The 27,838-nt window shown below is 41.6% G+C and overlaps 1 protein-coding gene and 1 long non-coding RNA gene across 3 annotated transcripts; both read left to right on the top strand.

Annotated features, from left to right (window-relative positions):
• The first annotated feature begins 4,055 nt into the window (after positions 1 to 4,055).
• On the top strand, positions 4,056 to 6,402 carry LOC112584582. The gene is made up of 2 exons (XR_003108874.3): positions 4,056 to 4,577; positions 6,138 to 6,402. It is a non-coding gene; the product is annotated as an uncharacterized LOC112584582 (long non-coding RNA).
• Positions 6,403 to 11,506: 5,104 nt separating this feature from the next.
• On the top strand, positions 11,507 to 25,944 carry SLC38A2 (solute carrier family 38 member 2). 2 transcript variants are annotated; one of them, XM_006061659.4, is made up of 16 exons: positions 11,507 to 11,779; positions 12,915 to 13,112; positions 13,397 to 13,478; positions 13,627 to 13,742; positions 16,673 to 16,746; positions 16,836 to 16,928; positions 17,059 to 17,140; positions 18,542 to 18,624; positions 19,013 to 19,071; positions 19,163 to 19,330; positions 19,737 to 19,816; positions 19,931 to 20,031; positions 20,616 to 20,740; positions 21,106 to 21,250; positions 21,361 to 21,458; positions 22,934 to 25,944. In XM_006061659.4, the coding sequence occupies exons 2-16, from the start codon at positions 12,997 to 12,999 to the stop codon at positions 23,030 to 23,032; spliced, it is 1,521 nt and encodes a 506-aa protein (XP_006061721.2). In that variant the 5' UTR covers positions 11,507 to 11,779; positions 12,915 to 12,996; the 3' UTR covers positions 23,033 to 25,944. The 2 variants fall into 2 exon arrangements, with proteins under 2 accessions (XP_006061721.2, XP_025139820.2); XM_025284035.3 differs by lacking the exons at positions 11,507 to 11,779; positions 13,627 to 13,742 and having other exon boundaries at positions 12,970 to 13,112.
• Positions 25,945 to 27,838: the final 1,894 nt, after the last annotated feature.

The following is a 27,838-nucleotide window of genomic DNA, read 5'->3' as shown; positions in this document are numbered from 1 at the left end:
CAGCCTTCCATTTCCTTTTTAAAATCTTTTTCCATCTCCCAGAACACCTCCGCAACCCTCAGATCCTTCAAACCATCAACTCTGGCTTAAATATTCCGATGAACCAGATTCTGACCATATGCACATTCGAGGGCCATTTAACCCTGGGGTGGAGTGAGCTGAATTTTATTAAGACATATAATCACAGTCTCTTGTTTTACATTCATTTTCTAATCTATAAAGTATTTTCACATAAATGTTCCTTTAATTCTTGACAATCAGCATGTTATTATTCCTATTTTACAGTTCAGAAAACTGAGGCTTAGAGAAGTGAGGCCACAAAACTGAATTACAAATTAAACTGGAATGCTGTAAAAGACTGGGGGAGTGGGAGAAACAGAAATTCAACAAGGAGGGGCGGAGCCTCGGGGAGAAAGGTGGAGCTAGACTATTTTTGTCAGGGGGGTTACCACTTAAGCAAATCTGCTCTACTGCAGAAATAACCTCTATCAATTCCCCAGGGTTTTTCTCAGTGTCTTTACTGCCTCTACAATTCAAGCTATCCATTCTCTAAAAATTTCAAGATTTATTTATTTATTGACTAATTTTTTTGTACCATGACTACCTTGGCAATACTGTTCTAAGGAGGAGATTAAGGAAAGTACACCAGTGTGTTTTATATTTGGGCTGCTTCTGAATAGAGTGTTTGTAAATTGAGAACTGTCTCTATGGTATGTGTGATGTCATTAAATATATATTTGGTCAGTCCAAAACTATCTGGCATTTGTCCTTTACCAACATTACTGAGTATTCTAGTTTCTCAATCACGCGAGCTTAAAATGCACAGCCGAATCTAATGAATGTCAAACTTGTGCAGTGACTCAAAGTTGATCAGAGTATTTTTAAACAGAGAAAAATTAAGATTCCCAAAGGACTGACTGAGTGCATATTCACATTAGGGGTATACAAAGAGGAATACTTTTGAACCATCTATATTCTTCTGAATATGTTTAAATGTGCATTAAACACAACTACTAAGGAAAAATCTTTATGTGAAATAACACACATCTTAGAGAGGAATATGCTGTTCTTTGTATGTAAAAGAACTGCTGTGATACTTTTTAGTAATAGTGATATATTTAAATTAATAAAACTATGCCCTTTTACCTACTTTTTGTAACTTACCAGCTCTGTCCAATAGTACCTTCTGCAATAATGAAAATTTCTATGTATCAGTACTCACCAATAGAGGAGCCACTCCTCACATGTGCTATTAAGTCCCTGAAACGTACCTAAGGCTATGGAGTAACTTAATTTTTAATTTTATTTTAATCAATTTAAATTTAATAGTCTCTTGTGGCTACTGGCTGTCTTAGAGAGTTATCAGGTTTCCTTCAGCAATTAAAAAAAAAAAAAGGAAAATCCTGTGATTCTGCCATTCTAAAGACTGCGAGTTGTGAGGTCAGGATTAAGGCCGGGATTATTAATTGGGTGCAGAAATAAAGTTAGCTAACCTGACACAAAATTTTTCAGGTTGTTTTGTTCTCATTTAATAAACATTAAAAACTGTTATGTGTAAAATAACAAGCCGGACAATGGAATCTATACAAACACTCAAAATATACAGCTAGTTTATATCTAGTGGGAAAGGAAGGGAGGAAGAAAACAAGGAAATGTAAGAAAGGTACAAACTGGGAGGGGTTTGGATGGAGACTGCATTCACAGTGGGTATACTGGTCTCGTGTCTGCTCAGTTTTGTAGCCCGCCAGGCTCCACTGTCCATGGAATTTTCCAGGCAAGAATACTGGAGTGCATGCCATTTCCTACTCAAGAGAATCTTCCTGACCCAGGGATCAAACCCACATCTCTTGCACCTCGTGCACTGGCAAGTGGGTTCTTAACCACTGTGCCACTGGGGAAGCCCCTACTGGTCTCTCAGTTTCTGTTGTAATCTCAACTCAGTACATCCCAACAAGACCAGGCTTACCAGTAAACTCATCCTTTTAACTAGTATTGCTAAGCTCCTTCTTAAGACAAACTGTGCTGAGATCTGGAGACACACTGTTGACAAAGACAGAGTGCCCCTCAGAATCTTAAGGATCTCCTGGGAAGTAGAGTCAGGCGCGCAAGCAATGAGAATACAATGTACCACCACAGGCATAGATTCTAGGTGCCACAGGAGCATACAGAAGAGGCCTCTAACCCAGTCGTGGAGGGTCAGGTCAAGGGCAGAGAAGAAGGTTCCAGAAAAAAGAAAAAAATAAAAATAAAAAATACCCTCGAGTATCTTCCCTATTGAATCCACCTAATATTTATGTTTCTTTTTGGAAATTTCCTTTTCATTTGGCATCATGTCATCTATCACTTCAAGGGTGTTCACTTCTTGAGCACATTTAATCAATATATATTTTTCAAACTGATGATTGAAGAGCTTCATTATCATTTTCCTGGAGGGCTCACCATGCTCTCAGGGCTCAAGATATATGAAGACAAACAAGTCTACTAACGAAAATAAGCTCCTAGGTCAAAAAGTTCAATAATCTTACATGTAAGAAAAGCATAAAACTGCCTCAGAATGTATGGTTTGTTCTCAAGTGTTTCTATTTTAAATTGTGTGTGGTTTTCTATCCACATTAAATTCAGACATTTCTCTAAAATAAACTTCAGGAAGGCTAAATAAGTGAAAGGAAAATAATCTCCAACAAAATGTAAATTTCATGTTTCAGTACAATCATGCTTGTTAGCACAGCGTTTCTATAACACTGTGACCACAATATGGATTTTACCTCAGACAGTTTTGGGTTCAAATCCCACTTCTTCCACTTACAAGCTGAAAGAGCCTTGTCATCTAACTTGACTGTGCCTCCATTTCCTCATCTCTAAGGAATGAAGCTGAATAATAGGACAATAATAGTTCATACTTCACACAGTGGATGAATTAAATAATCGCATATTTATAAACAACTGCCTCAAGTACTATATGAATATTAGCTATTCTTATTAATTACAATAATTCTAATTACACAAGCCTTTAAGAAAAAAAAAAAAATGCAGTTCTGGTGGGAAAGTTAAAACCGCTGTGGAAAATCAGGGACCTCGGGCAAGTCCCAGTCTGGGCTTTTTTCTCAAGGTGGGAGTGAGAGGAAAAGGCCCCCAGAAGAGGCTGTTAGGAAACCTGAACCTAGCAGATCCATAAGGCTGTTTTTTCAGGCAAAGCAGTCGGTAAACAAAGATTTTAACTTTCTAATTTGGTCTAGTATTTTCTCTTTTTCTTTTTTAAATTTGCTTCCAAGACTTTGATGGAATGACTTCAGGAGAAGGAAACGGTCACAGTTACTAGAAAGATTCTTAAAAAGAAAAGAAAAGAAAGAAACACGAGAGATGAAACAGTTGGGAGTATTTCTGTAACAAACGTTTCCTTCCTTACAAGAGCACAGATGGGGCGGGGTGTCTGGGTAACGTCTATTCAATGCAGTAGCAGGATCAGAGGAAATTTTTGATATGCCAATTTCGATTTCCAAAAGTCTTAACGGGGGACCATCTGGAACCTGCTGCACGACAAATCCCACATTTACCGAAAGCCTCGAGGATTTCCTGGTGGGTTCGGGAGTTTCATCTGAAAAATACCAGTGCCTTCGGGACTCCCCGGGCACAGGGGATGGGTCAAGGCCTCACTCTTTCGTCCCTTCCTCCTGTGCAGGCTGTCACAGCCACAGTTCCCCACGGCAGGAGCCACGTACACAAGCATCGACAGCTGCCAAAAGGGCGTGATCACTTTCCAGGCTGCAGTCTTCCGCAATGCATCCCCCCACGCGGTCAGGCGAGTCCGCGAAAACTCCCCGGGGCCTCGAAGCTCCCTGCGGCTTTCCTCAAAGAACCCCAGATTAGCCCTGATGTTTAGGGCTCTCTAGGTTTTCCACGTCGCAGACGCGGGCTGGGCGCGTCCCGGGCGAGCCCGGCTGGCGCGCACTTGGCAGCCTCCCAGTTGGCCGAGCTGGACGGAGGAGGGGGGTTGGTGGGGCCGAGATAAACGCCCATCCCCGCACCTCTTAGCCTTCTTTCCACTTTCCCTCCGCTGCCTTGCACTACCCGGCCTGAGACCCGGGAGGCGGCGCCTGTTGAGTCACGGTCACGTGGCCCTGGGTGCGCAGAGGCTGACAGCGCCTCGGCGGCTAGGTCGCTCGGGGCCCTAGTGGAAAATTTTCAGAGACCTACTGCGGCTGCGCGCCCGTGGCCCCGCCCCACCTCCCTTCCCTCTGTTCCCCGCACCGACCCCGGCCCCCAGCCTTCCGGCGGCGGCCCGAGCCGCCTCTGCAGAGGTTCCTTTCTCCCACGGGAGCAGCGCTCCGCGCGCCCCGCCCGCCTGGCGCCGCCCGCGCCTTGGCCCTCCGGCCGGCAGTCTTCGCTTCCTTCGTGCCCCACCTTGGAGCTCCGAGCCGCCGTGCGGCCTTGCCCGCGACCTTGCTTGTACCCCGCTGGCATCCTGAAAAGCAAGGAGCGGCGTCTTGGCGCCTCCGCCTTCGCCTCAGGGGCGCCGCAGCCCCCACGGCCCCGCCACCTCCGATCCGCGTGATACGGGTCCCCCCACACCTTTCAGGGTAAGGATAGAAGACAAAGGGAGGACACGGTTCCGATGGGCGTCTTGGCTTCCACTCATTTGACGCCCTGCACTGCGTCGTCGTTCAGACACAGCGTGTCGTCAGCTCTATTGTAGCTCACTTACCCCGCTCACCGCCTGGAAAAAAAGTTGTTTTCTCTGTCCCTGACATTCCCCACTTCATTTCCCCAGCCACGAATAAAATGTATTCCCTAGACAGCAACTTCGGGGAGTTTGTTGACTTCACCCATCCAGGGCTGACAAACGGTACTCAAAAGGGATGTGTTATGTGAATGGTTCACGTAAAGAGAGCAAACAAAATTTAACAATTTCGGGGACTGGTGGGCCCTGGACTATTCTTGCAAATGGGTGTCGCTGAATAGGGAGAGGGGTTGAGAAGTGGCGTTGGTACACCACGTGTCCCAAGACGAGGTTACTTGGAGGTGGACCCAGGCACCTTAACCTTGACACGTGGTGTCAAATGTTTCAGTCAAAACAGTAGTTTTACCTAAGTAAATATCCCAGAACCAAGTCCAGATATTAAAATGCTTTTCATCTAAGAACCAGAATTGTACATATGTTAATTTTCATAAAACCTTATTTCAGTATCTTATAGCCCTGGGCAAAGAAACAGTGGGAAACTGAAGACCAGGAATAAATGTCCATCATGGCCCCAAATGGCTGCGTGGTAAAGAATCCACCTCCCAATGCAGGAGACAGAAGAGACATGGGTTTGATCCCTGGGTGGGGAAGATCCCCTGGAGTAGGAAATGGCAACCCACTGCAGTATTCTTGCTTGAAGAATTTCATGGACAGAGGAGCCTGGTGGGCTACAGTCCATGGGGTCATCAAGAGTTGGATACCACTGAGCTCACAGGCATACATCACACAGTTGCTGTCCTTTTTTTCTGGACAAGAAAACAGACTGCTAACAATTAAAAACTAAAAAGAAAAGTATTTTTAAATCACTTTATTATGGAAAATTATGAGTGAAATTTTTAAGTCACTTACTACTAATTAGCAGATGTTAACTTATCCAGTGAAAGAACTATTGTCAGTTTAAAAATCTGTCATCTTTCTGACAGTTTTTGTTCATATTCATTAGTATATACCACACCTACCAAAATGGACTCTTCCAGGGTCTCAGGAAAAGGCCACTGTGTAAATACCACAAAAAGATCTTTAATCAAGTCAGTCCTTCCCTTTTTATTTGGGGAGGAAATGAGATAAACAGAGTACTGACACTCTGGGTAGTTGTTCTACAGTCCTAACATAATTAAGTATGCTTATACTAACAGGTCTGTAAAGCTAAACATTTCTAAAATTTTTTTTAAGATTGAATTTCTGTGGGCACCATAATTTTCCTTTTCTGGATGAGAAGGTGTGCACTTGCAAAACATAATGCCTGCAAACATACAGACTCACAATATAAAGTGGTTTTTTTGCATGACTATTACCTGATTCTGGCCAAAAGGATCAGAGATATCCACAACAGTACTGTCAGGAAATATTATCTCTCAATAAAACTGATTCACAGAATTGACACTTCTTTCTTTTTCAGTGGACATGGCCCCATCTGCCCAGGAGCTCTGAAACCACTGCAGCCAACATGTGCCCATGCCAGGAGGTATCTCTGCATGCTGAAGATGACAGAATGAAAAGATGGTGACCTCTCAGTCTTTGAGGAGATTAAAAGGCTAAGAATTAATTCTAGGACTGCTCTATCTGTAGACTTTCTATTATATGAGATACAAAGTATCATTATTTAAGCCACTTCTAATTGCATATTGTGTTTCTTACAATAAACAGTTTTCTGCAACTGACAACCTTTCTGGGTGGTACCTAGCCTCCAGAAAGGCCCCAATGATCCTTACCTCCTGGTATTCATGTCTTTGTATAATCCCCTTCTACATTGAATCCAGGCTTGCTTTTGTGACTGGGAGAATATGGTGGAAATATAAAGTGTGACTTCCAAGTCTGCTTTATAAAGACTTGCAACTTCTGCCTTGATCACTCTTGGATAACTTGCTCTGGAATCAGCCAGATACCATGTCATGAGGACACCAGTCGGGCTTGTGAAGAAGCCTTCTTGGAGAAGAGTCAACTGGCCAGTACCAACTTGCCAGCATGTGAGTGTGTGACCTTAGGAACAGATCTTTCAGCCCTAGTCAGGCCATCAGATAACTATACACATAGTTGTCAGATTACTACAACCTCATAAGAGATTCCAAGCTAAAACACACAATTGAGTTGCTCTCAAATTTCTGATTCATACAAAGTTTGAGAGTTTCAGCCACTGAGTTTTGAAATAATTTGTTCCACAGCAATTACTACCTAGTAGAGTACCCTTCGATACCAGAAAAATGTGCTGAGGTCACCAGGGTACTCAGAGTTAATACTATTACGGGGGGCTTAGGAGCTGTCATAAAAACAACCCCGGAAAGAACTAACATAAAATCAAGTAAATTGACAACAGGAAAAGAAGTGCCACAAAAAGATATTTTTAAAGTACAATGTTCAAAATAGAATGAGACCACTTTCAAATGGGAGTATCAAATAAAAAAAAAAATTAAGCTGAGTCTCAAAGGAAAAAGTTTAGATATATAGTAACACCAGGAACAAGGAGGTATAAATAATATTACAAGCAGTGGGTATCACTTAAATGAGAAATGGTTTCTAGTGAGAACAGTGGCAAAAGCATAGGGTATAAGAAGGGAAATGTATTAGTTACCTATGGCCAGTAATAAACTATAGCAAAACTTAGTGGTGTAAAATGATACACATTTATTATCACTTATTTCCGTGGGTCAGGAATCCAGGCTGGGCTTAGTTGGGTCCTCTCACGAATGTATTAGCTGGGGCTGCAGTCATCTCAGGGTTCAACTGGGCAGGATCAGCTTCCATGCTTACTCTTGTGACTTGGCAGGCCTCCCTGGGCTGTTCAGAGAGACTTATTTCCTTGCCCTGGGGGCATCTCTGTAGGCCAATTCACAAGATGGCATCTGGTTTCCCTCAAAGCAAATGAGGGAGAGAGCAAGAGAGAACAAGATGGAAGCCAGAACTCTTTGTAACCTAATCTTAGAAGTAACATACCATCACTTTGCTGAATAGAAGCACATCACTAGGTCCAATCCACATTCAAGGAAAGGGGATTACAATTAAGTATGAATATCAAGTGAGGTTCGTTGAGCTCCATCTCAGAAGCTACCTACCACAAGAAATAGTGGGGGATCAGGGTGGAAATAAAGGCTAGTGCCAGACTTTCCAGATGGCTTGATGGGTTAAGAATCCACCTACAATGCAGTAGACACAGGAGATACGGGTTCAGTCCCCAGGACAGGAAGATCCCCTGGAGAAGGGCATGGCAACCCACTCCAGTCTTCTTGCCTGGAGAATCCCACGGACAGAGGAGCCTTGTGGGCTACAGCCCAGGGGGTCGCAAAGAGTTGGACACAACTGAAGCAATTGAGCACACACGCAGGCCACAGACTAGTGCCACATCAGAGACAGCCATGAAAGCCAACCTGAGAACGGCTGGACAGGAGGGATGCGTGCCTACACAGTCAGTCCTGTCTGACTCTTTGCAACCCTATGGACTGCAGCCTGCCAGGCTCCTCTGTCCATGGAATTCTCCAGGCAAGAAGACTGAGGTGGGTTGCCATTTCCTTCTCCGGGGCTCTTCCAGACCGAGGAATCAAACCCACATCTCTTGTGTCTCCTGCTTTGGCAGACTGATTCTTTAGCAGTGTGCCACCTGGGAAGTCCCATAAAGGGTAGAGAGAACCAATATGATGTTTGAGCCCACTTCAAGCAATCTGAAATGCTGGATGAATAAAATTTTGAGGACCATCCTAAATATGATCTTGTTCAACCACAGGTTAGGAAACAATTCACTGGAGCCCTTAGAAACAGGCCCGCTCTATTTTTATCAGGTGATAAAGGTCAAATAATTCTACAGAACAAATCTATCCACCGTCCTTAAAAACTGCTACCAAACTATCTTGACAATGTAGTACATTTCTGAAAATCCAGAGTTGACAACTTATATTTGTGATTATGTCCCTGTCTTTACTCTCACTAGCTTTTAAAATTCTTTGATCCCAGTTCACAGTATGAAACAGAATAACTCAGGATATATACATATTTATACATAATCAAAAGTAAAGTTTTATAGATTAGTACTTAGCATTTCCACGTATGGCATACTGAAATTTTAAATTCTATTTTGTACTACTGAATTAAAGGGGAAAAAAGTTTGTAGTAATCCACTGAATGCATCACTATCGACTCCTGGGTCCCACTCTGCAGTTTGAAAGGCACTGTTCTGCTAAACATTCGCTTAGGAAAAGAGCAAAATTGTAGCACTTCTGACCAACAAGAATTTGGCAGTTTAGTTTCCCAGAAATTGGGTCAGGGTACTATGTCCCATCAGAGAAGGCAATGGCACCCCACTCCAGTACTCTTGCCTGGAAAATCCCATGGATGGAAGAGCCTGGTAGGCTGCAGTCCATGGGGTCGCTAAGAGTCGGACTCGGCTGAGCGACTCCACTTTCACTTTTCACTTTCATGCATTGGAGAAGGAAATGGCACCCCACTCCAGTGTTCTTGCCTGGAGAATCCCAGGGACGGGGGAGCCTGGTGGGCTGCCGTCTATGGGGTCGCACAGAGTCGGACACGACTGAAGCGACTTAGCAGCAGCAGCAGCAGCACTATGTCCCATGCACTCTAGCCCTTACTAGCTCTTACTCTAGAGCCAATAAGAGCAAACTCTCAAACACATGTGGCCTCACTTGGAAGCCACTTGAGTGATCAGATATAATCAAACTTGCCAATGGAAAAATCGATGTTTCAACACCTCCACCTCTTTTTTGTCATTTACTGTTCAGGTTCTTGTCATAGAAAAATCAGAACAAGATTACAGCCCTCCTCCCAACATGCACACACACACGAGTCAAATTTAAGCATGCATTATAATGAAAGTGAAAATTAGTCACGTTCAACTCTGCAGTCCCACGGACTGTAACTTACCAGGCTCCTCTGTCCATCGAATTCTCCAGGCAAGAATACTGGGGAGGGTGGCCATTTCCCTCTCCAGGGGATCTTCTGACCCAGGGATTGAACCCCGGGTCTCCTGCACTGGAGCCCTTTTGAGCCACCTCTTTACCGTTTGAGCCACCAAGGAAGCCCATGCACTATAATACACACCACCAAAAAATTCAACTGACAAGAGAACTAGTCTGAGAGTAGGACTTGCCAATCACAAATCACTCCAGACTACGCAGGGGACTAAATTGGATGAAGAAGTGACTTAAGACCTTTTGATTTTCATCAGTTGAAACTTGACAGTAAGGAACTTTCAAGGAGTCCTCCCTAACCCACTATTAAGATTGCTATCCAGTCTAGAAGAGTTGATCAGTGTTATCGGGGAATTTGTGTGCAAGTCTTAATTGTGTATCAAATGCCAAACTTGCCCTGGCGTGCTCACAGTCTCCCTGGCAGGACAAGACTACAAACGTGAACAATTTGGGGTACAAGACAGCATAGGTTCTAAAACGTTTTCACCACATGGTTTAGGAAACAGTCCTTGGAATAAGAGGGGTGAGGAAGGAAGCCTTCCTGAGGCTCAGTGACTAAGCCCTGAGTGATGGCGATGGGAAGTTGGGTTCTAAAGCAAGAAAGAGTATTGTTTAGGTGAGACTGGTCTGACCAGTTGAAGGGGTTGGGAAGAAAGGAGTATAAAGTGGAATCGGGTCCTCCCATGTCAATCATACACACTGGTGCAAGCCAAGGGCACCCGCAGCCTCACGTGTCATGGAAACAGTTGTACAGATTTCCTCAGGAAAACATTGAAAGCAAAAATTGTGATCACACCCAACCCTGCTCAGTCTCTCCCACGTCTCCAAAAGGAAGAGAGCAGTAGGTCAGGTCGTTTGTTTATTCATTCATTCAACCAACAATTCTCTCTCCTAAGAGGCCTTTGTTTCCAGCCTTTCCGGCAGCACCGAGTATTCCACAGCGAAGGGTCCCCCTAGTTGCCTGGCTAAGCAAGAACACATCCACACTGGAAGGGGAGCACCGGCATTCCAAAGGAGGCAGTGCCTCTTGTAAATAGGAGAGAAAGGCGAGGAGGGCGAGAAGAGCTCTTCATTTGGGGTGGTGGAATGAGCGAAACATGTCCAGGAAGGAAAAACGGGATCCTACACCCCCTCGGAGGAGCCGAGTCGCCCACTGGGGACCCTTGCAAAGAGTCTGGCTTGCTGGGCAGGATGTCGCTTTACACTTCATAGGGTTTTCCGTCTCCGTACAAAAAGGATATCCCGATATGAAGCTGCCAACCGACCTCATCAGGCTTGTTCTGAAGAATGAAAGCAGGTCTAGGAACGAGAAGAAAGAACGAGAACAGAAACCTACCATGGAGACTACGTTGCTCCGTTGGCCCAAGAGTGCGAGAGAAAATCCCCCTGTAAATCATAAAAATAACATACAGAAAAGCACTGGATGGGCGGGATGTGTCCCCAAAGAGCCTAATGGGGAAAGGAAAGCCTGCTGGTAACTCGGACACGAGCATACTTGGAGAAAGAGCATATTTGGCACCAGTCTGGGCTGAAAGAGACAGACAGGGGAAAGCACGGGCGAGGGGAGGGGGTCTTTCAGGCTGACCAGAGTCGGCAGAGTGGAGTTAGCCTGGAAGGAGCAGGGGAGGAAGCAGGCGGGGCTGGGCTGCCTGATTCAGCCACCCCGGAGGGGCGCAGTGGGGCAGGGAGGCAGAGGGCGGGGCGGGGGGCTGGGCGGGGCCTCGCGGGCCCAGGCTGGCCGGGGGCGGAGCCCAGGTAGTGTTGATATACAAAAAAGCAAGCTCCGGAGGCTGGGGCCCCGCCCATTGACGCGTCCTCCCGCTAAAACCCACCGCTCGCCCCGCTGCCTCAGAGCCGCGCGTTGCTGCCGTCCCGGAGCGCTTTTCTCGCACCGCCGCCAGCAGCCCGACCACGCGCTCCGCACACTCGCGCCTTTCCCTTCAGACGGCGGACGCCGGACGATTGGGGCGGCAACTTGCCATTTCCTTGTTTAATTAAAATTCTTTTCCTGGCTCTTGTTGGGTTTTTCGTTTTGTTCTGTTTTTCTTTATGATTTTTGTTGACTGAGAAAAACTCACCGAAGTCTTTTGCGTGTTGTTTCCGGGATACAGGAGCCCAGACCACCAAGGTAACACGCGCGGGGGCGTCTGTGCAAAAGCCGCGGGGGCCGGGCGGGAGTGGGGGAGGGGCGTCCGGGAGGGGCCGCGGCGGGAAGGCAGCTGTGGGTGTCGTTTCTTCCCGGGGAGGGCGTTTTCAGTTTGCTGGCCAGTCTTCTATCCCGGCCTGCAGCGGGGGTCACTGTCCTCTTATGGGCGGGGGAGGGGCGCGGCGCGGGGGCCGTGTGCCCGCCCAGATCGGAGCCGCATCTTCTCGTTAGGGGGAGGGGAAGCCAGCCAGGCCCGCGGTTCCACTGCGACAAGTCTGGTGACTGATTTAATAAAAACAATTAAATCCAGGGGTCTTGGAATTTGGGGGAGGACGGATGTGGGTTCGAGCTTTTAATGTAGCAGAGGCCACGACTGGGGAAGACATACTGGGAACATTTGACAATCGGCGATCGATATTGCATCAGTTTCCTTTCCGGGCATAGGAGGGGCCAGCCGGGCGAAGAGCTTGCGAGTCAAATGCCAGTGGACGGGTGTGCTCGAGGGCACGGGCGTGCGCGTGTAAACAAACCCTCGGTTCTCTGCGCGCCCTCTGCTCCTCTTCTCGGGAGAAAACTCGTGTCCGCCTAACGCCCCCTTCGAGTCTCTCTGCCGCAGAGGCAATTCCCCATCTGGGGGCTCCAGGCGTGAAAGGATTACGCAGCATTGCTATTGTAAATGCTGGAAACGGGGAGCTGTGTGCCTGGGCTACATGCAATGCACACCTAGCCAAATATCTGGATGGGATGTGTGTCCTGCGTGCCTGTGCACGACCAAGGAGGCTGCGGGAAAAGCGAAACAGAGCTCCCCCCCACGCCCCTTTCGTAAAACTTGGGCTAATAGAGAGGGCAAAACGTTAAATTGCGCGGGAGAGGGTCCTTAGGGTCCCGGAAGGCGCGAGCTTCAGCGGGCGCAGCGTTGCGGTGGGACTATCTTTGTTCTCAGCGGCTTCGCGGTCTGTACTTTTCCGCCCCTCGGCGCGCGCCCCCGCCCCTCGCGCTCGGCTGGTACTTTTCCACTCGCCTGGCGGGGGATGAATCAGCCGCGCTGCGCCTTCCGGCGGTGTCACGTGACCAGGGCGGGCTCTGCAGTCCTGACGCGCCGCCTCTACCTTCACAGGCAGCGGCGCGGGCTCGTGAGTCTCCAAGGACAAAAGGAACCCAGCACTACACTCAGCGTCCGATTCCTCCCGCTGCCCAACATGAAGAAAGTGGAAATGGGAAGGTTCAATATTTCCCCAGATGAGGACAGCAGCAGCTATAGTTCCAACAGCGACTTCAACTACTCCTACCCCACCAAACAAGCTGCTCTGAAAAGGTGGGAGATGTGTGCGTTTTTAAAAACGGCTTGTGTGCATCGGAAGTTCTTTACGTAGAATTCTGTTGCTTAAAATTATTGTAGCATTTGGAGAGAGCGTGTAATCTCTGAAACATTATCTGGTGGTTGTATGGGAACACGCCTTCAGGTCGTGTGAAAGTCGAGTACTACTTAATATGCATTTAAAATATGTGACAGCTAAACGCGGGGGCGTTTTGTGTTGCAGCATTCCTTTGTGTATTTCAACCAATTTAGGATTTTTTTTTTGTTTTTCTGTTTTGTAGCCATTATGCCGATGTAGATCCTGAAAACCAGAACTTTTTACTTGAATCGAATTTGGGGAAAAAGAAGTATGAAACTGACTTTGTAAGTTAAAAATAATCATTTGTGTTTCTGTGGCTTTATGGAGTAAAAGAATAGTTTTATTTTTAGATTTCAAGTCTAACTTGCCCAAAGCTGGTTTTCTCCATTTAATTATTGTTATATGTTTGGTTATCCTTTTCCCTCTATGTAGCATCCAGGTACTACTTCCTTTGGAATGTCAGTATTTAATCTGAGCAATGCGATTGTGGGCAGTGGAATCCTTGGGCTTTCTTATGCCATGGCTAATACTGGAATTGCTCTTTTTATGTAAGTATGTGTAAGTAGTGAGTCTGCCACGCAGGGCAGTTAATATGATGATACAGCATATATTTTGGCTCCAGAGACTGAATTTACAGTTGCAGTAATTGACTTAATCATTTGCTTAAAATTTAAAATGTGAGAAATCCAATAATCTCTTTATTCTGCTACATAACTGCATGATACCAAAAAAGTCAATTAGGTAGGGAAAATTAGGACAACTCTTAAAACTAATAATCCGAAAAGTCTTTGAGTCGGAGGGAATAAAGTTGAATAGGGATTGGGTGTTTATAAAGAACTGTGGATGGATCCAGGGTAAAATTTTTACTCTGGCAAACTCTGAAGCAAGAAATACTTAAAAAGCATGGTACCTTCAACTCCGTTTAGTAAATTGACAGTCTCCCCAAGGACCTGTGGCCTCTTATGTACGTAAGGAAAACAACTTATTTTTTTTAATATATAGGGTGTGATGGTATTTGTCTAACCTAGAACACGTTTAAGAAAAGTGAGTCATAATTTTCTGGACACCGAAAAACAACCCATATGTGATTTTTTTTTTTTTTTTTTTTTGGTCTCAATTTTTTGGGGTTTTTTTTTTATCCATGTCTGTGTGATTACCACAACAAAATGTGACTACTTTAAAAAATATCTGCTTTGAATTGCTTTGGTTTTTTTTTTTTCCTTAATTGTCTAGTTAGAATTAGTTACTCCTTGTGCTTTCCCACGTGAATACGTAGAATAGGATTTCGGAGAAGACTTTCAAACAGTGCTTTTTAACCATTGTAGGGTCACTGACTCTTGGAGAATATAAAACTATGGACCTTATTTCCAGGAAAAAGGCATAAAAGAAAAATACCTGTGATTTCGAGTATATGTTTCCGCGATGTTTGTATCGTTGCTACTAAGATTGGGCTACCATGGACTCCTGGCTAAGGCACTTTCTTTTTAGGGTGATTTACTGTGCAGATGAGGAAACCACGTATACACAGCGCATGGAGTTCTCTCTTTGCTACAGTCTTATTTTAGTTAGCTGACTGGTGCCTTCTACTCAAGTTATTTTTTTCTAGCAGAAGAGAATGTTCATCAAAAGAAAAGCAAGCCTTTGCAAAACTCCGCTTTGTGGTGAAATTCCACATGTGTTAAGTGTGGCTTTGAGCACTGGAAGCTAGGATTCACTCACCATGCTTCATGAACCATGAGGTTTTTTGAGGTCTAAGACCAAGAGCCAGGAATTTACATAGAAAGAACCCCAGAGTTTTCAAAGTTTTTAGTAGGGTATTTGAATGGTATCATTGTTAAATGTTTGAAACCCTTCCTAACTCTTCATGTAAAAACCAGAGGCAATTTTTAAATGCTTCCAGTGTGGTTGTGGTGCAGAATTTACATGGGGTAAAATGCTACCTTTGTTTCATAAAAGAACTCAGAATTCTGATATGTTACCCTTGCACTTTCGAAATTATTTATACTTTAATAGTGTTTGAATGTTTGATTATTCAATAAATGGCTAAATAATATCACAAACGCTAAAGTGAGTTTTAAATCCGTCACTGTTTTACATGGTATATGTCGAGGTATAAAGGTAAATGCACAAAAGCCTCGTGGCTGCCCTCATCTGGTTAAACAACTCTGTAGCTTACCCTATAACCCTATAAAGTAGACCCAGTCTTGAGATTGAAAGTGACCTCAAAGGTTAGGGAGTCTGTTCATTCCTCATTGTCTTCTCTGTGTAAAAGTGGGACTGAGTTTGTTAGCACACTTTCAACATTGTGTTTGATTAAGCCATGCTTTGTTCAGTTAGCGATGAGGCTGATGGTGTCATTGCCACTGCCGATTAGACACCATTAAACTTTTGGCATTGGAACGGCAGCTTAATGCCACCAACTAGGTTTAACTAACAGACATCTATTTCTTTGCCAAACCTTATATGGTACTTTATTCAGTTTGCCATTTCAGAATTTGGAAAATGTGACTGTCATCTTATTTGCAGAGTCTTCTATGAGTTTCCCTGTTTTGATTTTTTGTTGTTGTTGTTGGCTCATTTTAATAAAAAGAAATTTGTTTCTCTCGGCTTGCCTGGTGGGGAGGAAAGGAAAGCTGGAATGAGAGACAATGTGTGCCCTAAAGGAAAACTTAGTGACTGAGTAGAGAACCTTTAGTTCTTGTCTATTCTTTTTTTTTCTCCTGTTCCATCCAAGCGAAAGGACTGAGGGAGGAGACAGCCCAGTCTCACTGATAGATTGCTTGTTCTCACACAGACATTGTTTAACTTTGTGACAATCTGGGCTTGTCTTCCATACCGTGGGGCGCAGTATAGTACATCTTCACAGTAGTTACTCCTCTGATGTGTGCTGATGACACCCATCAATTTTACAAATAACTGATGACAGTTTTTTGTAAAGCTGTCCCTGACACTTAGCATGTATCATCCCTCCTTCCTTTATATAGTCCCATTCCTATGCTTACCTATATGGTTCAAGGGAACTCCAGACCTTTCCTGAACTTGTCTCAATTGGATTTCCCAAGTAACTGGCAAATGTTAAAACCGTTTTATAGGTATAGGAACTATTACAACACAAAGAAGTAGCAAGTACATAACTAATTACCATGGTAGCAGAATCAAAATATAAGTCTTATAACTCTACCACTGGAAAGTTAATCTTTCCAGTGTCTCCCAGCACCTTTGGTTCAGTGGGTAGATCCTGTTCATAACCAGTACTGTAGAGCTATTACCTGAGACATGATGCAGTCATATTTAGGGCCAGGTAAGAGCTTGTTGACACGCTAGCCAGAAGAGTGAACACACATCATTGGGGTCATTCTGTCTAGCAAAAATATTAGGACAGGTTTTGTATTTAATGTTTAAATAGAGTCAAAAAGAATCGTCTTTTAAGTATAAATGTGCTAATGTATAACCCTGTACCTTTTTCTTCTCTCATCAGAATTCTGTTGACGTTTGTGTCAATCTTTTCCCTGTATTCTGTTCATCTCCTTTTGAAGACTGCCAATGAAGGAGGTATGGTAGCACTCTATATTTCTAAAACAGTTATGCCTATCATGATTTTCTTTCTCTCCCTTCATGCACCTGTGTTCTTTAAATTATAGGGTCTTTATTATATGAACAGCTGGGACATAAAGCATTTGGAATGGTTGGGAAGCTCACAGCATCTGGATCCATTACAATGCAGAACATTGGAGGTAAGAGTTTTTAAAAGATGATTTGGGTATAGTTTTTTGCTCTTTATGTAGCAGAGAGTGGTGACACGCTATTTTTGGTGTCACATGCAACATTTTGCACTTGTAATGGTATAATTTTGTTTTCCTCCAGCTATGTCAAGCTACCTCTTCATAGTGAAATATGAGTTACCTTTGGTGATCCAGGCATTAATGAACATTGAAGATACAAATGGGTAGGTGCTAAGTAAGGTTACTCATAAGAAACAATTGCAGTCTAAAATGATTAGATACATTTTATCAAAGTTGGATACAAAATGATTATCAGTAAATTATTTTTTGTTAATATTCCTGTTGAAACTGACCAAGAAGTCCCCCAGAAACTGATTTGAACTTCACAAAGGAAAGGCCAAAATAGTAGCTAGATAGCTAACTGAATAACAAATTTCAAATATATGTATGTATGTAAACAGGTTTTCTGAAACTACTTACCTTTCTCTGTCCCCAGAAGATTCAGTTGAATAACTTATACCCAACCTAAGTTAGGACTAACATTTTGAATTACATTAAAAATCAATCCCTGTCTGATTTTTGTGAATTGGAAAATCTTTTGAAAATGCAGAGTACCAGAAAATGTATGGCCATGCTGTAGAAACCTTGTCCTTCCAGCAGAGTTACTCATCCAAGCAGACTAACAGGTTTTTATCTAAAGTAAACATGAGGAGGGATAATGTACTTCCCGGCTTACATGCAGCTCATTATCTCAAAACAGAAAAGTGTGGTTATCTCTGCAGCATTTGAAACCTAATAAGCTGGTCTTTAAATGTTAAGTTTTCTGTGGGGGGTCTTTATTGCTGAAGTGAGCTGAGTTAGAATTGACAGGGCAATTAGAATTTGAAAATAAGTGATTTAAAGCAAGGTATAGTTGATTACCTAAAAAGGAAAAAACATTGCTAAAACTTTTAGAGAGGTGCGTAACATTTTCTCTGAGTTCAGAAGGGATCTTTTTACTGTTGGAGTCAAGGTGGGTCAAGATGTCACATACTCTTGACAGCCTGAAATAAGCTCTTGTTTGGAGGGGACTGGGTCTTGTTATTTGTTTTTTGCCTATGTATTTTATCGAACTGTGAAAAAATTTCCGTGTTGAAATGTTTAGTAAGTACATTTGCTAACAAATGTCTGATAGAAACTTGTTTTAAAATTTCCTTGTTTCCAGCATTTAAAAAATGTGAGCTAAAGCTATGACAAAGTTGGTGTACAATTTTCTAAAAATGCTTAAAGATAAGATTAACTGGCTTAACAATGCCGCTTTGTTGCCTCCGTTAGTATCAAGCCTTTAAGAAGCATTTTATGTTATGAAGCAGCTGGCAGCCTTCCCAGAGCAAACAGTGGGACAAAAGTGATACTGTTTCAAACCCCGTTTCTAACCTGAGTGAATATTCATTGTGCACACTAAATTAGAAAGCTGTTCCTGCCTATGTGGGCTTTTTGAATAAGTGATAACTCTTTCCAACCTGTCTGTCTCTCTCTCTCTTTTTTTCTTTTAAGTATAAAACGAGTCCTGTGAGAAGAAATATATGTTATTCTGAGGATATTTATGACTGGTTGTGACCTTGGTTTTCTTTTCTTTCATTCAGATTGTGGTATCTGAACGGTGACTATATGGTTCTGCTGGTATCACTGGTGCTCATTCTTCCCTTGTCACTGTTGAGGAATTTAGGTGAGCAAATCCATCTCTAAAGAGAATTGAAATGAGCCCCACCAACTAGTTGGCTTTCTCTTAATAGAAAATAATGAAGGCTGAGTTAAAGAACCCCAAAAACATACCTTTGAGAATCGCATTCGTAACTTGCCAGTCTTCAAGAAATTCTACCAAAAGGCCCAAGCACTTGGTTGCCATTTAGAACATCTTGTGCTTTATAAAAAATGCAAAAGGGATAGTTGTTACCGATTTAGTTATTAACAAGTATTTTTAAGTAATTCTGCGTCTTGCTGTATAAGAATTAGAAATTTCATGTGTCCACACTGAAGTCTTAGAAACAGAATTGAGTCATATTTGCCCTAAACCTGATTTAGTAAATGAATCCCATGTTCTTTCCTCCTTATAGGATATTTGGGATATACCAGTGGCCTTTCCTTGCTGTGTATGATGTTCTTTCTGATTGTGGTAGGTATAATTTTTCTTTAAAGCTAAAGATTCTTTTTCTAAGCCCTGTCACATTATTCATTCTAACAAATGCAAAATAATATATTTTCAGGTGATTTTCAAGAAATTTCAGATTCCTTGTCTTGCGGAAATTGCTTTTCTAGTTAATGAAACAGTAAACAGCAGCTTAACACAGCCAGCAACTTTTCTATCTGATATGGGTTTTAATAGGACTGAAAGTGATTCTTGCCAACCACGTTATTTTATCTTCAACTCACAGGTAACTATAATCATTTTGTTTTCAAAGAAAGATTTTGGGGAAGAAAATAGGGAAAATAACCCACTGGAAGTTTTAACACTCCCAAGGTAAAGGGAGGTGAGGTAGTAGCTTCCTCTTTAGGAAACATGGTTATTAGCTCATTATTGAGGACTGAGAAGAAAGTGTTGGTTTGTATCTTAAAGTAGATTGAAAGATGAGAAGATCATCTCATCTTAGTAACTGCCACATTCAGAAGTGAGAATATTGGCCACACCTAGTGAACAAATTAGAAGAGCTAATTAGGCAAGAAAACATTTTAAGCTTTGATTTCTAGGATTAATGAGTATAAAATGTAGGTTGCAGGACTGTGATATCGCATGAGTTTGTTACATCAGGATGTTAAGAAGGGTTTCACATTTTTTTGCAGACTGTCTACGCTGTGCCAATTCTGACCTTTTCATTTGTCTGTCATCCTGCTATTCTTCCTATTTATGAAGAGCTTAAAGAGTGAGTGCTTTAGCAACTTTTATATAAATTAATTGGAAAAGCTGGAAAAATATTAGATTACTGCTACAACTACTGCTATAATATGCATGTATATTTTCCTTTGAATTTGTGCAGCCGCAGCCGTAGAAGAATGATGAATGTGTCCAAGATTTCCTTTTTTGCTATGTTTCTCATGTACCTGCTTGCTGCCCTCTTTGGATACCTGACATTTTACGGTAAATAATGTCTAGTTTACAAAAAGGACACTTAGTGAAATGAAGTTCATACTTTGTATGTATAGTTCTGTCACTTTAAATGCTCAGTCTGTTTCAGTATCTTTCATATTTGTGATGAGCAATTGAACCTAGAGTTTAGAATTTCCTGTAGTGTATATTGAATCAGTAATTTCTAGAGAACAGGCTTCAAAATCCACCATTAGCCATATGATGGCATTTTTATATGTGATGTGCTTGCATCTAGGTTCATCCTGGCTCTCCTCTCCCGTTCCCTTCAGATTATACAACACACATGCAGACTGTAAGCCAAACCCTGGGATTTAGCTATTTAGCTCCTGTTGTTTTTAATGGGGGTCATGTGGCTAAATCTCTCCTAGGTATTTAGAAAAATTTTCCTTCAATGTTATTTTAATTGCATTAACCCTAATTCCAAATTAATCTTATTAGCCTCTTAGTTTATAGTCATTTTGTGAGTAGCTAATAACTTTGGTGCAGATAATAGCTGTAAGTTAGATTTTTCTAACTAATCTCCAGAGAAAACAACACACATGAAGCGTTTTTTCTTTTTTTGTCTTTCTCTGTAGGACGTGTTGAGTCAGAATTGCTTCATACCTACTCTTCTGTCATGGAAACTGATATTCTGCTTCTCATTGTCCGTTTGGCTGTGTTGGTGGCTGTCACCCTGACAGTACCTGTTGTCATTTTCCCAGTAAGTGATCACCTACTCTCTTTTCAGTAGGAATGAGTTGTTAGACATGAAGATTTGTGAGATTTTTGTGTTCTGTAAGAAGAAAAACACTACTACAGCAGTGTCAAGGGTTTTTGGTTTTAAAAGGTTTTTTTTGTTGTTGTTGTTAATGTTTTGTCCATCTTTAAAATACATCTTGGGATCTTTTCCCATAATTCAGGATATAATGATCTTTCTAATTCTTAGATGTTTAGGAAAAGAGCAGTAGAGGAGGGGTACACTTTGAGTATTTAAATAGCTACTTGTTTAGGTGTGGTTCCTGTTGTTTGTAGCTCTTTTTCATTGATTAAAGCTGCAATTTTGATTTATTCACTTACTTTTTGCAGATCCGGAGTTCCATAACTCATTTGCTGTGTGCATCGAAAGAGTTCAGTTGGTGGCGTCATAGTGTCATTACAGTCTCTATCTTGGTGTTTACCAATTTGCTTGTCATCTTTGTACCAAATATTAGGGATATCTTTGGTTTCATTGGTAAGTTTTGGGAAGTATCAAAGTTGATTGAAATATCAGGAGTTTTAAAGTTAAAGGAATAGCAAGTGATTCATTGAATTCTTAAGAAATAGTCAATGCTGTTTTTACAGGTGCATCTGCAGCTGCTATGTTGATTTTTATTCTTCCATCTGCGTTCTATATCAAGTTAGTGAAGAAAGAACCTATGAAATCTGTACAAAAGATTGGGGTGAGTGAGAGTTTATGACCAAAAGAATAATAATAATTTAATGCCAGAAGTTCCTCAACTGATTGTAATTTTAGTCTCCTAAATGTCATTTGTTGTTTTAAGTTTCTAAAAAGTTTCTAATAAATATACCTATAACTGTGTACTTCACAGATGGAAGAATGGGGGAGGACGGGAGGGGAGAGATGGTTTGCCTTCTGATATGTATTCTTAAGTTTATTGCAAGAAAGTTACTAGATTTAGAAATAGGAATAGAGGTTAAAAGTATAACCTTGACCACCTGCTGTGTGACAGGCACTTAAATGGGCCTGGAGTGTAAGAGAAAAAAAATGGAGTATTTAGTCAAATGAGACTAACCATTTTCAAAGCAAAGCTCAAGTGGGGTCAGGGGGTTATTACACTATAAAGTATAATAACAACTGATTTTACAAAGATTATGATATGTTAACCACAAATGATCCTGGTGGGGATACGTAGGAGAAAGACTGCATTTCAGTCCTTTTTCTCCACAACTGTTGTCCGACTGAAGTACTAGAAATGCTTATGAACCAACAACTGTTACCTTGTTTTACTCAAAATATCTGGTGCAATAATTGAAGAGTAAAATTAGAGTAGACCTACTCATGTCTCTTAGAAAAACCAGCTTTAGCTTGGGCTACATTTTTAAGATAACTTAGATTTGGTTTTAAAAGATAAGATTTTTCCCTTTCAAAAATGCAAAAATATCAGTCCAGTTTTGTTGCGTGCAATAGTTTATTTAGTAAAGAAGATTATTTACTTTTTCTTTTGATACAAAGGAATGAGAAGGGAAAGTTTGAAAAGATTTTAAAGATACAGTAACTTAGTATTCTATGGACAACCCCTTGATCATTCAGTGGCTTCCTTTGTGGCTCAGATCATAGTCTTCCTGCAATGCAGGAGACCTGGGTTCGATCCCTGGGTCAGGAAGATCCCTTGGAGAAGGAAATGGCAACCCGCTCCAGTATTCTTGCCTGAAAAATCCCATGAACGGAGGAGCCTGGAAGGCTACAGTCCATGGGCTCACGAAGAGTTGGACACGACTGAACAACTTTCCTTACTTAACTCTGATGATTCAAGACAGTTTAGTGAGCTAAACTGTAGCTCTGTGAAATAATACAGACATACTTTTAGGAATTTATTGTATGTGCTAATTCACTCAGTTCTGTCCAACTCTTTGGGACCCACTGACTATTGCTCACTAGTGCAAATCCTGTGTCCGTGGATTTCTCCAGGCAAGAGTACTGGAGTAGGTTGCTGTTTCCTACTCTAGGGGATCTTCCCAACCCAGGAATCAAACCCACATCTCTTGTGTCTCCTGCATTGGCAAGCGGGTTCTTTACCACTAGCGCCACCTGGGAGGCCCTTTAGAAATTATAAGCCTAGTTTTTAAAAGTAGAAGAATATTTAGCATATATGTGTTGTTGCTTGCTAATCCATTTTCTCTGTGCTCATTGCAGGCTGTGTTCTTCCTGCTCAGTGGCATAGTGGTAATGACCGGAAGCATGGCCTTGATCGTGTTGGATTGGGTCCACAATGCCCCGGGAGGTGGCCATTAACCACCACCTCTAAAACTCCACAGTAGTCCATCTGATGCCAGTGTTGAGTTTACAGCTCTCAACTACTATGAAATTTCACCTAATATTTTCAGTTTCACTTCCTTTTGAAGTGCAGATTCCTCGCTGGTTCTTCTGAGTGCAGAATAAGTGAACTCTTGTTTTGTTTTGTTTTGTTCTTAAAGAAACTATTCTGTATGGTAGAAATGGATATTAACACCAAACCACGAGTCTCGGGTTAACGGAAGTGACAATTTTATTCCATTCCAGAGAATGGACGAACTCTTAACTTTAATCAAGCCACATGTTTGGCTGTGTCATTGTTTAACTTGGATATTTTATGATTTTACTTGAATGTGCCTAATGGAACCATTCGATGTGAGAAATAATTCTTTTTAATTTACAGCAAAGTATTGAAATAACCATTGAGAAAAACACTATTATTTTTTTGTACCAAAAATATTCAAAGACCTCAGAAGCACTATTTTATTTTTTAAAAATTGCTTTTTTTGAACTTTATCCAAAAGCAGTTGTCAGTGAATTCCATGAAAAAAATCATTGTTACTTAAAAACAATTACTACTAGTATTATGAAATGATTTGCCTTTTTGTAGGCATACTAAGCCAAATACTTTTTTTTTATCCAAAATGATTTTTAGAGGAAATGATATAATGAAAAATTACACTGTAATTAGGAGCATTTTCCATTCAGACTTTACCTTTAAAGGACAATTGGTTGGTTGTGGCTACACCAAATCAGGTGAACTCTGTTCATCACTTTTCTTCTCTGTCCCCAAATATTTTTGTTCATTTAGACTCTGAAATATTTATGGCTTCAGTCTATTAGAATGGAAGATAATGCAGGTATTTCTGTGGGAAATAACTAATTTTGAGGTACCAAATAGTGCAATTGGGTAAAACAGGGTTTATTCAGTTGCATCTGCCTCCAGAGTTGGGTTGACAGCTCTGGATTTTTTTGGGCCAGCCCTTTTTTGGCATTGCTTCCAAAAGTGGAAAATGGGCATTTGATGGCTGTAGGCCAAAACTGTTCTATCCAGAGAGTACAACTTTTCATATGGCTCATCTGCTATGGAAGTGTGAATTACTTGACAATGTATGGTTTAGTTGTGTTCATGTTTTGTCTACAGTAGAGGTCTAATTAATCCACAGGTTACACCTATATTTGCTATAAGTTCTCTTCATATAGGCCACTGGGTTTCTCATGCAGTAAGCTTTTTAAAAAAACTCAAGTGCACTGCATTGTCATCTCATTCTTGTACAATGTAGAATTACTTGTTTACATCCAACAAATGGTTAGCTAGGGAAAACAGTGCAACCTGAGTGTAACTATTGGTCCGACTGCATGATCACCCTTCCATTTCAATCCCAGTTAGAAGTGAAACAATTACTTGGCTTTAAGAGCACATTTATTGTATGTCATGGTGTATGGTGAATATGTTATTAAATAATGTGGTACTTTGCTCATTAGGCATAATGTCTAAAATCTAATACACATAATTCCATTAGTGGTTGAGGGAAGCAAATAATGGAATCATCAATTTGTCACCTGACTGTAAGGTTGTTCTCTTGAACTTAACATTTTTAGTTTTAGGCAAGGGCCAGAAATGTGGCAGACGTGATTTTTGTTACGCATTCTTGTATTATATGTGACTCAGTTGCAGACAAGATGTGTCTGTAGTCAGAGACCCTTGTGGAACTGAACTGGAAGACGTCTTGTAGTGCTCCATTGGGTGAAACCAATGGTCCATTTTTGTTTGTTTCTACAAAAATGAAAGTGGGGACCATCTCGAAAGGCAGTGAGAAGACGGATTCTACAACACTGCTTTCATTCAATTGGGCTTTTGGCACTCCATTCGAATCCAGAACCTCACCTGTAGCTCAGACCAAGAATTGGCACTTCTGCTTGAATTCCTGGAAAGAATCGCTGGTTTTGTAACTTAAGACTTGCCTGGGAATACCTCTACAGTTTACATCCTTTTATTTGGGAGAAAATACCGAGGCAACCAGGAAGAAATGGAAAAAAAAAAAATTGATCTGGAAGGTTCCTCCAGTCCCCTGGCTCTTTGAGGTTCCAAATCAACTGCCAAGGGTAAATTTCATTGCATGATTTTCTTGGAGCTATCTTTGTCTATCTGGAGGTTCCTAAACAGTGAATTCCCAGTAATGAGCAGTCTTCAGTATTAAAACCACTGTCTTGTCACCTCATTTTGCATTGCTGTCTTCCGTGGATGTTTCAGTTATAACTAATGTTATTTATAGAACAGCATTAATCCATTAAAGCTAACCTATTTTTCAATATTTATGATAATCTTATGTACATACAGTGTCTGTCCATATGTATTTGTAAATAGGTTGTATATAATGTCAGGTTTGGGTCTTGGGTTGAAATGTATATATCCTTATAAGTTTCTTAACTGCATTTTGATGAATTCACATTATGTATCTATAAGAATTGTCCCAAAAGTATCTGTACAGAGATTTCAATAAACAAATTGACAAATTGTGTAAACACTAAAAATTTAAAATACTGTTAGAATTGTATTTGCAATAAGCAGACTACGTGAACAACACATTTTTTTTCATGAAAACTTGGTGCAAGTTCAGAACTCTTAAATTTTAAATAAGGTCTAAATTTTCAAAATGTATTAGTTATTAAAACATCACATTAAAACATGATCTAATGTAATGAAATCAAATATGCCCTAGTGTGGTGGAAGACCTTTGAGAACCTGGATGTGGTAAGCTTTCTGTATAATAATGTAAATATCCCCACTGTACTGTTATAGAGGCCAACAATTCCAGTAAAGACTTGTTGGCAAAGAGTGCTACACCGTTTCAATGAAACATTGTATGTTTGTTTTAACTGAACTAAAATAAATACATGCTTAATCCTGAGCAGCAGTGTTTTATTTAAAGCAGTGATAAGTCGTGTCTGGTGTATTTTGTAAGCACAGTAAGGTAGCACTTAGTAGGGGTTCATATAGTGTTAGTGATTATGATGAAGAAAAAATGGTCATCAAAAATGTTTGCGTACCAAGTATTTGGAGGAATGGAAAAAAAAATTTTTAATCTGGAGGACCAAGTCTTGAACCTGCTGCAAGTAAACAGTGCACCATAATCACACCTGGGGAGCTTTTTAATGTGCCACTATCTGGGGACTCCAGGTCCAAAAACTAGGGTCCTGAAGGGAATTCAGTTTTCTGGAGCATGTGCCTATGTAGGCTGATTCCATGGGTCTGGAGGGCAGCCTAGGAATTTTTGTTTGTTTCTCCAGAAAGGTATCCAAGAGATTTCTGATGCATAAGTAAAATAAGGGCTGCTAAAATAGGCCTGGGAAGAAGTCACATGAGTTCAGCCCTTGTGGAATAGTTCCAGTAAAGGAAAGGAAGTGCTATGGCTGGAGAGAGATCAGACCAGCTGAAAGTTACCTGAGGGATGGACACTGAGGAAGTTTACTGACAAACACACCGTAGCTCAGGTGTGGCCTGCTGGTTGGTTGCAAGCTTGAGGCTTAGAAAGTGAAATATCCAAAACAGGTGTGCAAGGGAGTGGTTCCAAAGACAAAGGGAACCTTGAATGCAATGAATTTATATCCGGTTACTAACATTGTGCAAGAGGGAAGGAAATTGTGTTTAGAAAGTACAGCAGAATTTGCAACATCTCAAGAACAAAGGACTAGCAGAGTTTCTAGTCATCCGAGAAGCTTTAATGGAACAGCTACTGTGTGCAAGTAACATGCCCATGGAAAGAGGCTAGGGTAATGTGTCAGACTCAGGTTTTCACAGAATCCAGTTTTCAGTCACACCGTTTTTAAAATCTAGTGAAATGATTTCATTTTTAAGAAATACTGAACTCTGGATGCCAGTTTATTGATCAGAAATTTGAAATATATTTGGTGGGTGGGTCACTTGAGATAAATTTCAGCTCTACAGAGAGCCAGATATTTCCAGTAAGCTTGAGGAATAGCCAAGGAACAGAAAAATCCAGAGCTGTTTATCATCTTGGAAATACTCTTACCTAGAGAATTCATTTTAGTTCAGTTTCTGACAACAAAGTAAAGAAGATCCACTTAATTAACATAAGCAAGAATGATGGCAGAGACTTCCTGTCAAAGGTGGGAAACCAGCTGTCTACTGGAGCAGTGAGTGGCCTTGTTAAGAAGAACAACCTGTTGGAGTCAATCTGCCAGGATTGGGAAGAAGGGGCCATCCTGTTATGGCTATAAAAGAAAGAGCTTGACATGCCTACACCCCTGCTGCTGCTGCTGCTGCTAAGGGGCTTCAGTTGTGTCCAACTCTGAGCCCCTATAGACGGCAGCCCACCAGGCTCTGCTGTCCCTGGGATTCTCCAAGCAAGAACACTGGAGTGGGTTGCCATTGCCTTCTCTGGGCCACACCACTGGACCTCTAGAAACTTTTATGAGGTTCATATGAAAAACATTTTTATCACTTTCTAAAATAACATTAAAATATCCATTTGGTATTTGCATTGGACTGCATCAAAATAGTAGTTTAGCTATGGAAACAATAACACATCTAGCAAAAAATCTTTTGTCCCTTCATTTTGAAGTAATTGTCTTTCTTAGAAAAAAAAAATGGCAGTGAGCTTCTTAGAAGGAGATTGGGGTACCTCAGAAAATTAAAAGTTAAACAGGCTAATACGACCCAGCAATCCCACTGCTGGGAATACACACCGAGGAAACGAGAATTGAAAGAGACACATGTACCCCAATGTTCATCGCAGCACTGTTCACAATAGCCAGGACATGGAAGCAACCTAGATGTCCATC

Source organism: Bubalus bubalis, chromosome 4 (genome assembly GCF_019923935.1).
Source record: "Bubalus bubalis isolate 160015118507 breed Murrah chromosome 4, NDDB_SH_1, whole genome shotgun sequence".
Lineage (NCBI taxonomy): Eukaryota > Metazoa > Chordata > Mammalia > Artiodactyla > Bovidae > Bubalus > Bubalus bubalis.
The sequence above is the reverse complement of the archived record's forward strand: the minus strand, read 5'-3'. Positions and strand labels throughout refer to the sequence as shown.

Bases quoted from the DNA above. Each gene is read 5' to 3' on its own strand.
- SLC38A2 (XM_006061659.4), top strand. From the start codon at position 12,997: ATGAAGAAAGTGGAAATGGGAAGGTTCAATATTTCCCCAGATGAGGAC. The intron at 20,032-20,615 runs GTAAATAATGTC...CTTTCTCTGTAG, and splicing joins TGGATACCTGACATTTTACG to GACGTGTTGAGTCAGAATTG. The intron at 21,459-22,933 runs GTGAGTGAGAGT...TGCTCATTGCAG, and splicing joins AATCTGTACAAAAGATTGGG to GCTGTGTTCTTCCTGCTCAG.